The sequence below is a fragment of the Chlorocebus sabaeus genome, chromosome 7 (assembly GCF_047675955.1).
Source record: "Chlorocebus sabaeus isolate Y175 chromosome 7, mChlSab1.0.hap1, whole genome shotgun sequence".
Lineage (NCBI taxonomy): Eukaryota > Metazoa > Chordata > Mammalia > Primates > Cercopithecidae > Chlorocebus > Chlorocebus sabaeus.
Window position 1 is genome coordinate 38,891,165 of NC_132910.1, and position 14,301 is coordinate 38,905,465.

At 42.1% G+C, this 14,301-nt stretch overlaps 1 protein-coding gene and 1 pseudogene across 3 annotated transcripts in view; both read left to right on the plus strand.

Moving 5' to 3' along the window:
* Positions 1–824: 824 nt before the first annotated feature.
* Positions 825–1,474, plus strand: LOC103235933 (large ribosomal subunit protein bL19m pseudogene; annotated as a pseudogene).
* An 11,119-nt stretch (positions 1,475–12,593) lies between these two features.
* Positions 12,594–14,301, plus strand: part of NUDT9 (nudix hydrolase 9) — a 35,874-nt gene continuing 34,166 nt past the window's right edge. The window contains exon 1 of one of the 3 annotated variants that reach the window (XM_007999190.3): positions 12,594–13,022. In XM_007999190.3, the coding sequence (XP_007997381.1) occupies positions 12,916–13,022 (107 nt within the window). In that variant the 5' untranslated portion in view covers positions 12,594–12,915. The remainder of the gene's footprint in view (positions 13,023–14,301) is intronic. The other 2 variants (XM_007999192.3, XM_007999191.3) reach the window with 2 other exon arrangements.

Sequence of the window (14,301 nt, forward strand, 5' to 3'; positions counted from 1 at the left end):
CACTAGAGCAACTGCTTGACTAGTGTCTTCCAATCAACTGACTTCCACTTTCCACTACAGATTACCTGACTCAGTTCCTCCCTTCTCCCCGTATTCAGCTTAGAACCCATGGCCCTTCATTAGAATCATTCTCCTGATGCTTGATCCCACTATTGGACTCTCCTAGCAATGCTCTAACCCCTAGTTAAGCCCCGCTCTCTTCTACTTTGTGTTTGCACCACGAAGCTGAGCATTCCTGAAACAAAACAAAAAACAGCCTCAACCATGCTGATTGAATTCACATATACAAATCTCAAAGGATCGTTAAATATTCCCTGGGAGGAAATTTCCTACGATGTTTCCTTTCCCACTGTCTAAAAGAGGCTATATCACACATTGTCCTCTCTCCTCAAACTGTCTATACTCCCTTTTCTTCCCTCACCATCAGCTGACCACTTTGTCTCCATTGGCATAAACAGAAGCAATCACAAGGAATGCCCTCACCTCCCAGCCACCAAATCAATCAAACTCTCTGTGGATGAATGTCCAGATAGCTCTTGTCCTACTTCTTGCAGCACTGCTACTATACACAGTAGTGTTTGTTTGATGCAAACTCACAGTTTTCAGTTCTTTCTCCAGCAATAAATATTGATCAGAGGTTACTTATTGAACCTTACAGAACTCACCAAAAGGAAGAAAAATGACTAATTTAAAACATGGAGACTAGTAGTCTCAACGTGAGCAAGCTAGCATGGTGGCCTGCATTGTGGCGGGGCATGGGGTTGCAAGAAGCCCAGGCCAGAGTCTCCAGGCTGGGGGTTGGCCTCTGTTGCTTGCAGTTCTTGAGTCCCTAATTCATTCCTCCAAGGAAAAGAACAAATTCTCTGAAATTTCAAAAAGGAAGAAAAGTTATGTTAGAAAGGAGAAAAGTACTCCACATTCCAGAGTTCTATTTTGGAAGTATTCTTTGTGTTACTATAGCTAACTCATATGCCAGTGAAAAAACTCAGCCAGTTTCTGGGGATTTGCATCCAGAGATCAGGAAAAGGACTTGGGGCTACTTTTATCCTTAGGAACATTATCAAAGGACAAGGTGTTAAGATTTGCTTTGAACTTTATAATCTTCAAATCCAGGAGATTCAAGTGGTCAAATTAGAGAGATGGCTGGATGATAACTTGCTGTAGTTACGAGATGCCCTTCCTGAATATAGCACTGTTGATGTGAATATGAAGCCAGTAGCACAACAGCCTAGCCAAGAAGTTCCTGTTAATAAGCTGAAAGTGAAAATGAAGCCTCAGCTCTCGTCCAAATACTGGGACTGTCCAAATTTTAATATTTAAGGAATAATATTTGATCTGTTTCACCGAAGAACAAATGAAAGCAACTTAGAAGTAGAGACAGCTGTGACTTGAATTTGATATGATAAGGGAATATGACGTTTCAAAAATTGAAGCTGCAATATGGGATGAAATGGAAGCATCCAGAAAGTCCTGATTCTGAGTATGAATTTGGTTACTTGCAGAAGAGATATTGGCTCTAAGAGAACATATTGAGAGACCAATTTAATTTCATTTATAAGAACGCAGTCATTAAATGAACTAAGCATTCATTGTTTCATTAGTATTTTTTTCTAAAATAAAACTTTCACACCAGTTTATTACTCTAAAAAAAAGAATTGTATATGCCAAATGGTCCAATATCCATTCCCTTACTGGAGGCACAGTTACAATAGGAGTCAGAGCATCACCAGAATGCTCTTTAATGAGCATGGAATTTGAGCAAGGGGAATAGGTGGAGTGATCTTTTTTAAATTGTGAAATAAATCATAAACACAACAATGTATGATTTACAGAATAATAAAATGGACATTTATGTACCCATCATCAGGTTAAGAAATAGAACATTTAGGCCGGGTGTGGTGGCTTACACTTGTAATCCCAGTACTTTGGGAGGTCAAGGCAGGCAGATCACTTGAGGTCAGGAGTTCAAAACAAACCTGGCCAACACAGGGAAACCCTGTCTCTACTAAAAATACAAAAATTAGCCGGATGTGGTGGCACATGCCCGTAATCCCAGCTGCTTGGGAGCCTGAGGCAGGAGAATCACTTGAACCTGAGAGCTGGAGGTTGCAGTGAGCCGAAATTGTACTACTGCAATCCAGCCTGGGTGACAGAGTGAGACTCAGTCTCAAAAAAAAAAAAAAAAAAGAAAAAAGAAATATCTGAGAAGGTTAAGAAATAACATTGAATAAGATCTAAGACAAAAAAGGAAAACTATTCCATATTTTGTTTTTCAATTAGCTGTTAAATCAGATAATTTTATTTCCTTTACATGGCAAAGGTCAGCTAGGCTGGTCCAGCAGTAGTGAGTTATCAGAACTTATTAACATTAGTGTCACTAAAGTTGGTGTACAACTCTACCCTCCCCCCAGCTAAATTTGACTGGCTTCAAACAAACAAACAAAAAAAGTCCATGAAAGCATTGAAAAATACTTACTTTCAACTGCAAAAGCACATTTTCTGAAATTTCTTTCATGTAACACATGGTAACATTTGCAACAACTGTCTTTGAACAACTTTCTGTTGCCTAATAAACAATGTGAGATAGAATTGACAAGATCTTTTTTAAAAAAATAAATGTTGGCTGGGTGCGGTGGCTCACGCCTGTAATTCCAGCATTTTGGGAGGCCGAGGCGGGTGGATCATCTGAGGTCTGGAGTTAGAGACCAGTCTGACCAACATGGAGAAACCCGTGCCTACAAAACATACAAAAAAATTAGCCAGGCATGGTAGCGAAAGCCTGTAATCCTAGCTACTAGGGAGGCTGAGGCAGGGAAATTGCTTGAACTAGGGAGGTGGAGGTTGCAGTGAGCCAAGATCGTGACACTGCACTCCAGCCTGGGCAGCAGAGCAAGACTCTGTCTCAAAAAAAAACAAAAACAAAAAGTTTGGTTAATGGATGGTTTGTTGGGATTTTTCAAATGTCTTGACAATGTCTCAATCCCATTTTGGAACACGGTATATTGACAAAATGCTTGCTTTTTTTTTTTTTTTTTTTTTTTACAAACTAAGTATTTAATTTTTGGTTCCTGTCTTGATGGAGCAAGGTATATTAAAGATTTATCAAAATTTACGCTGATGAACTATGACCTGTGAAGACAGATGTTACATGGACTATAGCACAGAGCATGAGTTAGGAAGACACTTAGGGAAACCTGTGTGGTTCTACAGCCCCATGGGAGTAGTTCTATGTCTGTTACAATAAGACTATAGTTGCTCCAGTAGATTCTTTAAGGAAGAGAGGAGAGTGGGAAGAAGGAAACTGATTTTATGAGAACTTACATGTGTCAGACCTTGTGCTAGCAGGACTACATAAGGATTTTTGCTTGTTCTTCGTTTTATGTCTAGTGACCCCATTCTTCCTTCAGATCTCATCTCAAGTAATTCTTAGTATGTGGAGCTTTCCCAGACTTGACCAAATTCCTACAGCACCATGTACCTCCTATCGTAACATGTATCATAGTTGCAATTTGGCCTTCATTTGCATAATTATTTTTACCAATATCTATCTCCCCAGCGAACTTGTTGGCTCGTAAGGGCAGCCCAAATCAACCAATGGTGATTGGTTTTGCTTCACATCGTAGCCACAGTATCTGCCACAGTGCTTCTATGTATCAGGAATTTAGTAACTATGAAGTGGACAAATGCATGGTTGAAATTTAAGCTTATAGTCATATAGACCTACATTTGATTCCTTATGTAGCAAACTGAATAATGAAAGATATCAGGTCTTAATCCTTGGAACCCATAAATGTTACCTAACATGAAAAAAGGGTCTTTGCAGATGTAGATAAGAATTTTGAGATGGTGAGATTATCCTGGTGGGCACTAAATGAAATCACAAGTGTCCTTACAAAAGAGTGGGAGAGGCTGGGTGCAGTGGCTCATACCTGTAATACCAGCACTTTGGGATGTCAAAGCAGGTGGATCAGCTGAGGTCAGGAGTTCAACACCAGTCTGGCCAACATGGTGAAACCCCATCTCTATTAAAAATACAAAAATTAGCTGGACGTGGTGGTGCATGCCTGTAATTCCAGTTACTTGGGAGGCTGAGGCAGGGGAATCGCTTGAACCTGGGAGGTGGAGGTTGCAGTGAGCTGAGATCGTGCCACTGCACTCCAGCTTGTACAACAGAGAAAGACTGTTTCAGACAATAATCATAATAGTAATAATAATAATAATAATAATAAGACAGGGAGAGGGAAATTTGATTCAAACAGGAAAGGGGAAGGCAATGTGACCACAGAAGCAGAGATTGGACTGATGTGGCCACAAGCCATGGAATGTTAGCAGCCACCAGAAGCTCTAAGAGGCAAAGAATGGATTCTCCACTGGAGCCTCCAGTGAGAGCATGGTCCAGTAGACACTTTCATTTTGGTACAACAAAACTGATTTTGGACTTCCAGTCTCCAGAACTGTGAGAGAATAAATTTCTGTTATTTTCAACTACTAATTTGTGGTAATTTGTTATAGCAGCCATAGAAAACTAATACATCTGACTCTAGAAATTATTAGATAGGCTGTGTGAAGTTGAGCAAGTTATTTAACTTCTCCAAGTCTGAATCCTCATCTCTAAAGTAGAGGCAATCAGACCAGCCCTCCTAGGGGTAATTGTCAGCTCTAAACGTGGTGATATGTGTAAAGTATATAGCCAATTGTAGGTATCACATTGTAAATGCTTGAAAAAAATAATAATTACAATTTTTTTTGACATTTTATAAAATTTATCTTCTTTAACTCTCATAGCTCTATGATGTTGATTACCATATCTCCTCATTTTATAGGTAGGGAAACAGGCCTAGAGAAGTGAATGTGCCCAAACTACATAGACAAAATTAAAAAAAAAAACCCCATGAGCATAATATTTTTGAAATATTTTTAGATGTTTTTATATTTGAATGTCTTATTGCCCTGAGGCACTCCATCCCTTGAAATAATGGTTTTCATGCTTTAGGGGGAAAAATACATATGAATTGGAACAAAGAAGCAACTGTCAAATGGGATTTTTGAGTCTCCAGCACAGGATTAATCTTGAAAGCCAGGCTTTGTCAAGTGAGAAGGGGTTTTAAAAAATCCTTCTGCATGCATTAACTTATCAAGAAGCAGGACTGGTGAGTGTGAAGGGTTTCTTTAACTGAAAAAACAGAAGATATGAAAAAATGTTTTTTTCCATAAGGAAAGAGAGAGAGGGAAGGAAGCTACTTCTGACCCAGTGAATTGTGGGAAATAAGAGGGAGATGATGGTAGTAGAACCAAGTATTAGTTGGGTGTGGTGGTCACACCTGTAATCCCAGCATTTTGGGAGTTTGAGGCAGGTGGATCACTTGAGGTCATGAGTTCGAGACCAGCCTGGCCAACATAGTGAAACCTTGTCTCTACTAAAAATACAAAAATTAGCCAGGCATGGTGGTGTGCGTCTGTAATCCCAGCTACTCAGGAGGCTGAGGCAGGAGAATCGCCTGGACCTGGGAGGCAGAGGTTGCAGTGAGCCAAGATCATACCACTGCACTCCAGCCTTGGCAACAGAGCGAGACTCTGTATCTAAAAAAAATAAAATAAAATAAGCAAGTATGAAGAATCCAGTACCCTGATCCCACACAATGCCCACTTGAATGCTGCTGTTTATCCAGTTTCAATGTTTATAACATCTACTTCTCTATGTTGTGAACAATAAAATTTGGTGGAGTTTTAACGGCTTATCATTGCACTTGGGATAAGATCCCAATTCCTCAGAATGGTGTGTAAGGCCTTAGATGTTTAAGTCTTGAGTCAGGATTTTTACGTAAAATTAACACAATCATAATGATAGGGTTTATTTTCTTGATTAGTCCAGAAGCCAGCTGTCTAGGGCCAGTGCATCTACTTGAGGAAGTCATAAAAGACAGGCTCCTTCTTGCACCCTACTCTGCCATCCATACTGTGTGGTTTTTGTTAGTATTGTTCTCAGGATAGCTCCTCCTTCTCTAGGAATTATGTCCTCCTTTCAAGCTGGAATAAAGGAAGGAGGCGAAATGGTAAAGGGTAAATGGTGCTTATGAAATGAGCTACTGCAGAGAGAATTAGGGAGGTAGAAGTTAAAACTAGGCCTATTTCTACACATAATGTGGAAGAAAGAATTAACGGGTATTGGGAAGCAGCCAGCAGTGTCCACCATACTGGCCTAAATACAGATTATTATGCCCCTAGTTTACTATGCTTTAGTTTATTGGTCTTTCTATTCCTTGGCTATTTTATTTTATTTCATTTTTTTGAGATAAAGTCTTGCTCTGGCGCCCAGGCTGGAGTGCAATGGCATGATCTTGGCTCATTGCTACCTCCGCCTCCCGGGTTCAAGCGATTCTTCTGCCTCAGCCTCCTGAGTAGCTGGGATTACAGGCGGCTACCACCATGCTCGGCTAATTTTTGTATTTTTAGTAGAGACATGATTTCACCATGTTGGTCAGGCCAGTCTTGAACTCCTGACCTCAGATGATCCACTTGCCTTGGCCTCCCAAAGCGATGGGATTACAGGAGTGAGCCACTGTGCCCGGCCTCCTTGATTATTCTTATTTCTTTCCTACCTCAGATCTGTTTTTTCAATGTACAGTCTTACCTGCCTTGAATGCTCTTTTCCCAGCTTTTTCAATGACTGGCAGCTTCATGTCCTTAGGTCTCTGCACAAATGTGACCTCATCAGAAAAGACATCCTCCCCCTGCAATCTAAAGTAGTCACTTCTCCCTCAACTATTCTGTCCCTCAGCAAGTTATCTATTTCCTTCACAGCACTTTTCCTAATCTGGAATTCCTAGTTTATTGGTTCACTTATTAACGTTTATTTCCCTCTCCTATAAAGTAAGCTTCATGAGAGTAGGACCTTGTCCATCTTGTTCACAACTGTATTCCTGGCACCTGGGGTGGTGTGCTTGGTAAATAGTATTATTTGTCATTATGGTATAATGTGAATAAATGCAAACCTGAAAGAGGCAATCCTTTAAGATGGATCCCATGTGGCTAACAAATTTTAAACAGAGCCAAGTGGCCATTTGCTTACTAAGGGTCACACACGTACTCTGAGTTCACTGAAAACTCACACCTCTATCGAACTTTGGGATTTACGAAACTCACCCGAACCAACAAACAGGAGCTCAGCTGTGTCAATCAATCAGAACTAAGCTAGTTTGAATCCCTCATTTGTATAAACAGACCTAATTAGTAATCTGGGTGGCAATTTTGGTTATAAAATCCAAACCCTCTCTCTGTTCTCTGGAGCACACTTTTGTTTTACACCAAAGGCCATGTTTCCCTGGTTTGCAAACTGTCCACTGGAATAAAGTCTCTTCCCTCCAAATTCCTTTTCAGAGAATGTTTGTTTACAATGACTAAATGAATGGAAGAGAAAAAAAAAAAAAAAAGAGAGAATACATTAGACCATTCTTGCATTGCTATAAAGAAATACTTGAGGGCGGGCATGGTGGCTCATGCATGTAATCCCAGCACTTTGGGAGGCCAAGGTGGGCAGATCATGAAGTCAAGAGATTGAGATCATCCTGGCCAACATGGTGAAACTCTGTCTCTACTAAAAATACAAAAAATTAGCTAGGCTTGGTGGCATGGGCTGAGTAGTCCCAGCTACTCAGGAGGCTGAGGCAGGAGAATCGCTTGAACCCCAGAGGTGGAGGTTGCAGTGAGCCGAGATCACGCCACTGCACTCCAGCCTGGCAACAGAGCAAGACTCCATCTCAAAAAAAAAAAAAAAAGAAGAAAAGAAATAAATACTTGAGACTGCGTAATTTATAAAGAAAAGTGTTGCAGGAAGTCAGGGACCCCGAACAGAGGGACCGGCTGGAGCTGCAGCAAAGGAACACAAGTTGTGAAAATTTCATTTTAATATGGACATTTATCTGTTCCCAAATAACACTTTTATAATTCTTATGCCTGTCTTTAATCTCTTAATCCTGTTATCATCATAAGCTGAGGATGTATGTCACCTCAGGACCACTGTGATCATTGTGTTAACTGTACAAATTGATTGTAAAACGTGTGTTTGAACAATATGAAATCAGTGCACCTTGAAAAAGAACAGAATAACAGCAATTTTTAGGGAACAAGGGAAGACAACCATAAGGTCTGACTGCCTGTGGGGTCGGGCAAAAAGAGCCATATTTTTCTTCTTGCAGAGAGCCTATAAATGGACATGCAAGTAGGAGAGATATTGCTAAATTCTTTTCCTAGCAAGGAATATCAATATTAAGACCCTGGGAAAGGAATGCATTCCTCGGGGGCAGTCTATAAACAGCTGCTCTGGGAATGTCTGTCCTATGTGGTTGAGAGAAGGACTGAGATACGACCTGGTCTCCTGCAGTACCCTCAGGTTTACTAGAATTGGGAAACTTCATCCTAGTAAAGTTTTGGTCAGACCGGTTCTCTGCTCTTGAATCCTGTTTTCTGTTAAGATGTTTATGAAGACAATACTTGCACTGCTGAACATAGACCCTTACCCAAGAGTTCTGATTTTGCCCTTGTCCTGTTTCCTCAGAAGCATGTGATCTTTGTTCTGTCTTTTGCCCTTTGAAGCATGTGATCTTTGTGACCTACTCCCTGTTCATATACCCCCTCCCCTTCTGAAATCCTTAATAAAAACTTGCCGGTTTTGTTGCTCAGGTGGGCATCATGGTCCTACCGATATGTGATGTCGTCCCTGGTGGTCCAGCTGTAAAATTCCTCTCTTTGTACTCTTTCTCTTTATTTCTCAGCTGGCCGACAGTTATGGAAAATAGAAAGAACCTATGTTGAAATATTGGGGGTGGGTTCCCCTGATAGAAAAGAGGTTTGCTTGGCTCACAGTTCTACAGGCTGTACAGGAAGCATGGTGCTGGGCATCTGCTTGGCTCCTGGTGAGGCCTGAGAAAGCTTACAATCATGGTGGAAGGCAAAGGGGAGCTAACATTTTGGTGAGAGTGGGAGCCTGAAAGAGGTGGGGGAGGTGTCATACATCTTTAAATAACCAGATCTCACATGAACTCACTATGACAAGGACAGCACCAAGCCATGAGGGATCCACCCTCATGGCCCAAACACCTCCCACCAGACCCCACCTCCAACACTGGGGAATACATTTCAACATGAGATTTCAGGGGACAAATATCCAAACTATATCAGGGAAATAGTTGAGATTCTGAATTACTCTTACTTTTAGCATACCCATCAATTCCAATGATCACATATGTCAGTTTCCTATTTAAAAATTCTCATTTCTCAGTGTCATTGGCCTGTCTCACCAACTATTGTTAAGATGTCCTTGAAGTTGGTATATGCTTCATAAATTTTTAAAAAGTCCTTACTTCTCCTTACTTAAATTCTGAAGACATCTGTTTAACTAATTTAGGATGTGGGTAATTTGATAACGAGATTTCTTTCTTTTTTTTTTTTTTTTTTTTTTACCCAAGAGCAGGTTGCAGAACATGCACTCACTACACCCTAGCAGACATGGGAGTATGCGTCCCCAAAGGGAGGAACCCAGGAGATCTGGCTGTCCCAGCTAACTGTGATTTGGTTTCAGTGCCATGGAATTGGTTTTGTTTGCACAGTCGTGTGGTTCATCAAACTAAGTTCACGCTAGCCTCCCCTTCAGGAATGTGGAGTTAGAAGACTAGGGTCTGAGGAGCTTCCTGTGAGAACTACTTTCTGTTGCTCCCTTTCTTTGCTTGTTGACTTTGTAACTCACTGCTTTTCTCCTGTCCTCTCTCTTGACTAATTTGTCAGCAGACTTTGGAAACGCTGAACTTGATGAACAGAGCCGGTCTAATACATTTCCAACTTAAGCAGTGATTAACAACTTTGAGAGCAAAGTTTATCTGACCAGAGGAAGCCAAGTACAGATATTTATCTTTAAAATGCACATTTCAATAATACTACTTCTCAACCTGAGATAGCAGTCAAGATAAACAAAGCTGGATACTAGTTAAAGCAGTAAGGACAGACTTTATTCAGTAATGCCAGTCCAATAGGGAAGAGAGTGTAATATGAACAAACCCCACACTTTCCTGAAACAAAAGGCTGAGATATGCAACAGAGAAAGGCACAAAAGGATCTTAAGTTTTGGGGGGTGGTGGGCGGCGGAGGGGGCGGTGGTTTGTTGATTGATGTGACTACGCCATTTGGGTTTGTTAACTGGCTTGTATCCAGAGGAGAAACAAACTTCCATCTTTATGATAGGAGGCAGTGGTGCTAGCTAAAGCAAGGTACCTGCCTCCTATAGGGATCAGGAGCTAGGGTGAATTATCTCCCTGAATATTTGCATTTCAAAGAGATGGCTCCCAAGTCTTTGAGGAAACTGTTTTGGGTGGTAGACTTACATCACGAAGGGTAGAGAAACAAGATTTCTAAGGTAACTGCCCTAAGAAGGGGTTCAGTGACCTATCTGCCTATCACCAAGTTTTGGCTGGAACAAACAGTAAATTCTCCAGGCATTGAGTTTTGATTTCAGGGAAGCATTTTAATGGGGTCTGGGACCAGCCTAGAGACAAGGCCTTAAGCTACTGGAAGCTATGCTAGAGTATAATCAAGTCTCTCAGTGCTGAGAAAAGCACTTTTATATGAGGAAGGCGAATCCTTTAAAATTATCAGGCCCAGAGAGACATTAAAATGAGACAGCAATTACATCCTACTCCCCACTTTGTTATGTATTCATCTCTTTAAACTGCTTGCTATAGCCACAAGTAGCTACCAGTTAACCTATCAATGGCACACTGGACACTGTAACTCACACCCTATAGCTTAATATATAGCCATTCACTAATCAATGCTATTTCTACAAACCAGTAATTCTTTACAACTTTGTATCAGTCAACTCCCTGTCCCCTTTTTGCCTTTAAAAACCTGATTGTAACGAAGGCGGACAGGAGCTCACATTCAAGGTTACTTGGGTCTGGGTCTTCTGGGCAGCTGTCCTCACTTTAGCTAAAGCAAATGCTTTAAATTCTATTTCGTGCCTCAGCATCTGAGACACAACTAGGTTGACAGTGTAAAGGTTTGAACAGTCAATACCTGTCAAGAGTTCTGCAGTTTTCAGAACAATGGTTGTCAAAATTTGATTAATCTGGCTCTTAAGATGGTCAGTTTTGTAACCTCGGTGTATTGGAACCGCACAGAAACAGCGGCTCATGTAAGCAAAAGTCAAGTATTTGCCACATCAATAAGCTAATATAAATGAAGTAAGCCTGATTACAAGCTGCTTTGGACAATCTGGGTTTCCAACTTTCAGTCTGTCCGTTTGGCTAATTTTTGCCTCTCGAGGTTCTTCTCCAGTATTAAGGGTATTGCTCTCTGCTCCTCCTCCAGGTTGTGTGCCTATTTTCATAGCTTTTCTCCTCCACGAGTTTCCAAGGCCCACACCTGGTCCTGGCAAAGCCTTGTGAATGAAATCCAGCAATTGGAGCAGACAACTTGGTTAAGAAAGCAAAAACAAAAAACCGAGAAATGCTTCAAGATAGGAGGGCTGAGTCTCTGCACTATCTCCTCTTGCTGTAACCGCCCAAGGGGTTCACCATTCCCCCTACCTAGACAGAGCTGATTCACCAAGACAGGGGAATTGCAATAAAGAAAAAGTAATTCAGGCAGAGCCGGCTGTGTGGGAGACCGGAGTTTTATTATTACCCAAATCAGTCTCCCTGAACATTCAGGGAGCAGAGTGGTTTTTTTTGTTTTTGTTTTTTTAGATATAATTTCTCTGGTCGCCCAGGCTGGAGTGCAGTGGTGTGACCTGGGCTCACTGCAACCTCTGCCTCCCGGGTACAAGCGATTCTCCTGCTTCAGCCTCCTGAGTAGCTGGGACTACAGGCGTGCGCCACCATGCCCAGCTAAGTTTTGTATTTTTTAGTAGAGAGGCGGTTTCACCACGTTGGCCAGGCTGGTCTTGAACTCCTGACCGCAGGTGATCCCGCCTCGGCCTCCCAAATCAGTTATAATTTTGCAAAGACGGTTTCATTCCCATAACCAAATACTATTTAAAATATGGCTAAGATATTTAACGTGGTTCCGCAACAACTTACTGCCTTAAAAAACCAAGGCAGGGCCAGGCGCATTGACTCACGCCTGTGAGGAGGCCAGGGCACTTGGATTGTTTGAGCTTGAGAGTTGGAGACCAGCCTGGGCAACACGGCAAAAATCTGTCTCTACAAAACATACAAAAATTAGCCAGGTATGGCGGTGTGTGCCTGTAGTCCCAACGACGTCGGGGGCTGAGACAGGAGACTCGCCTAAGCCCAGGAGGTTGGGGCGGAAACGAGCTGACATCGCGCCCCTGCACTCCAGCCGGGGCGACAAGAGCCAGCCTCTTGTCTCAAAAAGCAAGCAAACAAACAAACAAACAAAACCCAGGGCAACAAGTCTCTCTCAAACCCCTTTGCTTCTTTCCCACTTATTCCCCTTCCAGTTCCTCGTCTGTTAGACGTTTCCTTTCCTCCGGTACTTTCTTGGTATTTCCCTTCGGCTCCAAGTACGCCTGCGCAGACTGGGAAGTCTGGGAAGTCGGAGACCGAAGGCGCTACGAAGCCGGCAACGCACGACCTTTGCTTTGCGGCGCGGCCGTAAAGCGCCATTACGCAGCCAGAAAGTTACGACGTCATTGGTTGCGGTTCCTCCGGCAGTTGGCGCTGTGCGTCACGTGCTGGTCTGGATTTTTCTCGATGCACTGGGTAAAACCGGACTCTAGCGTGGGAGGGTTCTTGATTTGTGATTTATAGGTAGGCACAGCTACTCCCGTTCGGGAACCCAACGGCAGCCGGGTCCTAGTGCCCACTAGATACGGGGGGCCGGGACTCGGAGCTGTGGGTTGTGGGGAGGCGGAGGCACCAACTAAGAGCAACCTGGCATCGCGAAGCCGCCCTCGGGGCGCTGATGGCCGGACGCCTCCTGGGAAGGGCTTTAGCTGCAGTGTCTCTCTCTGTGGCCTTGGCCTCTGTGACTGTCAGGTCCCCTGGCTGCCGCGGCATCCCTGCGTTCAGGTATTGCACCCTCCTACTGCCGGCTCATTTACCCTAGACCCTGAGTTGGGGTGGGAACCAGCTTTATTTCCGGCGTATTCTGTAGGCTTTGCTTTGTCTGCCGGGTTTTTCTAGTCATATGCAAGTTTTCAAAAAGGCTCTAAAATGTTTTATCTAGCTTTTGAGGAAAACGAGTGGCAGGGACCCTTTTTGATCTCTTATTTTGAAATTTGCCATCCTCCGTAAATCATTGTTAGTATCACGAGAGAGTTTAAATAGCACTTGTTTGGGGTGGTGGTGTCCCGTGCCATTTTTTTTTATGGTTAATACTTAAAACATTGTTATTAGAATTAATATATATATACATAGTTAAAACAGCTTGAAAATGATGTAAAATGAAAAGTGAAATTACTATTCCCCCACCCCCTTTCCAGGGTAGATAATATATTTGCTATCTACCTCCTTTTTTTTTTTTTTAATTTGTCTATTGTGGATAAATTTATGGATTTATGGTGTCTTAGACTACCTCCTTCTGTTCTTTCCTTCTCCAGTTTTTATTCTTTGAGTTAGTAAACACAGGGTCCTAGGTGCAGCAGCCTTTTCTTACTTATAGATATTAAAAGTCTCTTGAATCTACAAAGATGATAATTAGAAAAAAAAAATCTGTTTCCTGAATCTGTTTACTGTTGGTCAATAGTTCTGTGTCTTTTTGGGCCTGTTTCCTTCTGTTGCTTTTTCTCCAACGTCTGATGGGCACTGGTTATCTGTCTATATTTTGGTTAATGTGAATAATAGGTCTTGTTTTCAGTACACGAGTCGCTAATTGACTTTTGGCTTTTTGTACCAGGTCGCCTAGATAGAAAGGTTTCAGTTGAGGGCATGTGAGCAGGTACCAGACGGATAGGGTGGGAACCTGTCTTTTGCTTCAGGCTTTACAGTAGTGGAGGAGCAGCTTCTCCGCTGAGTATAGCTGTTTAACTTTGTTTCCTCAGTGTGAACTGTAAAATTATTAAGCCTAAGTTTCTGCTGTGTACTCTTAACAGCAGTATTCACAGTAGGGGTCCTACCCCTTCATTTCTAAAAAACTTTTGACTTTATCTTGGAGACAAACATAACTATTTTGGAGTTTTTGCTTGGAGAGTGGGGAGGGAGGAGGACTGAGTGATTTCCATGGTTTTTGTCCCGGTGCCAATTTATGACCTTTGGGCCCACTGACTTCAAGCTTGAAACTTCTAACTCGGCTCAGCTTGTAGGAATAGCATCTCCCCCTAATCCTTTGGTGGTTTTTTTTTTTTTTTTT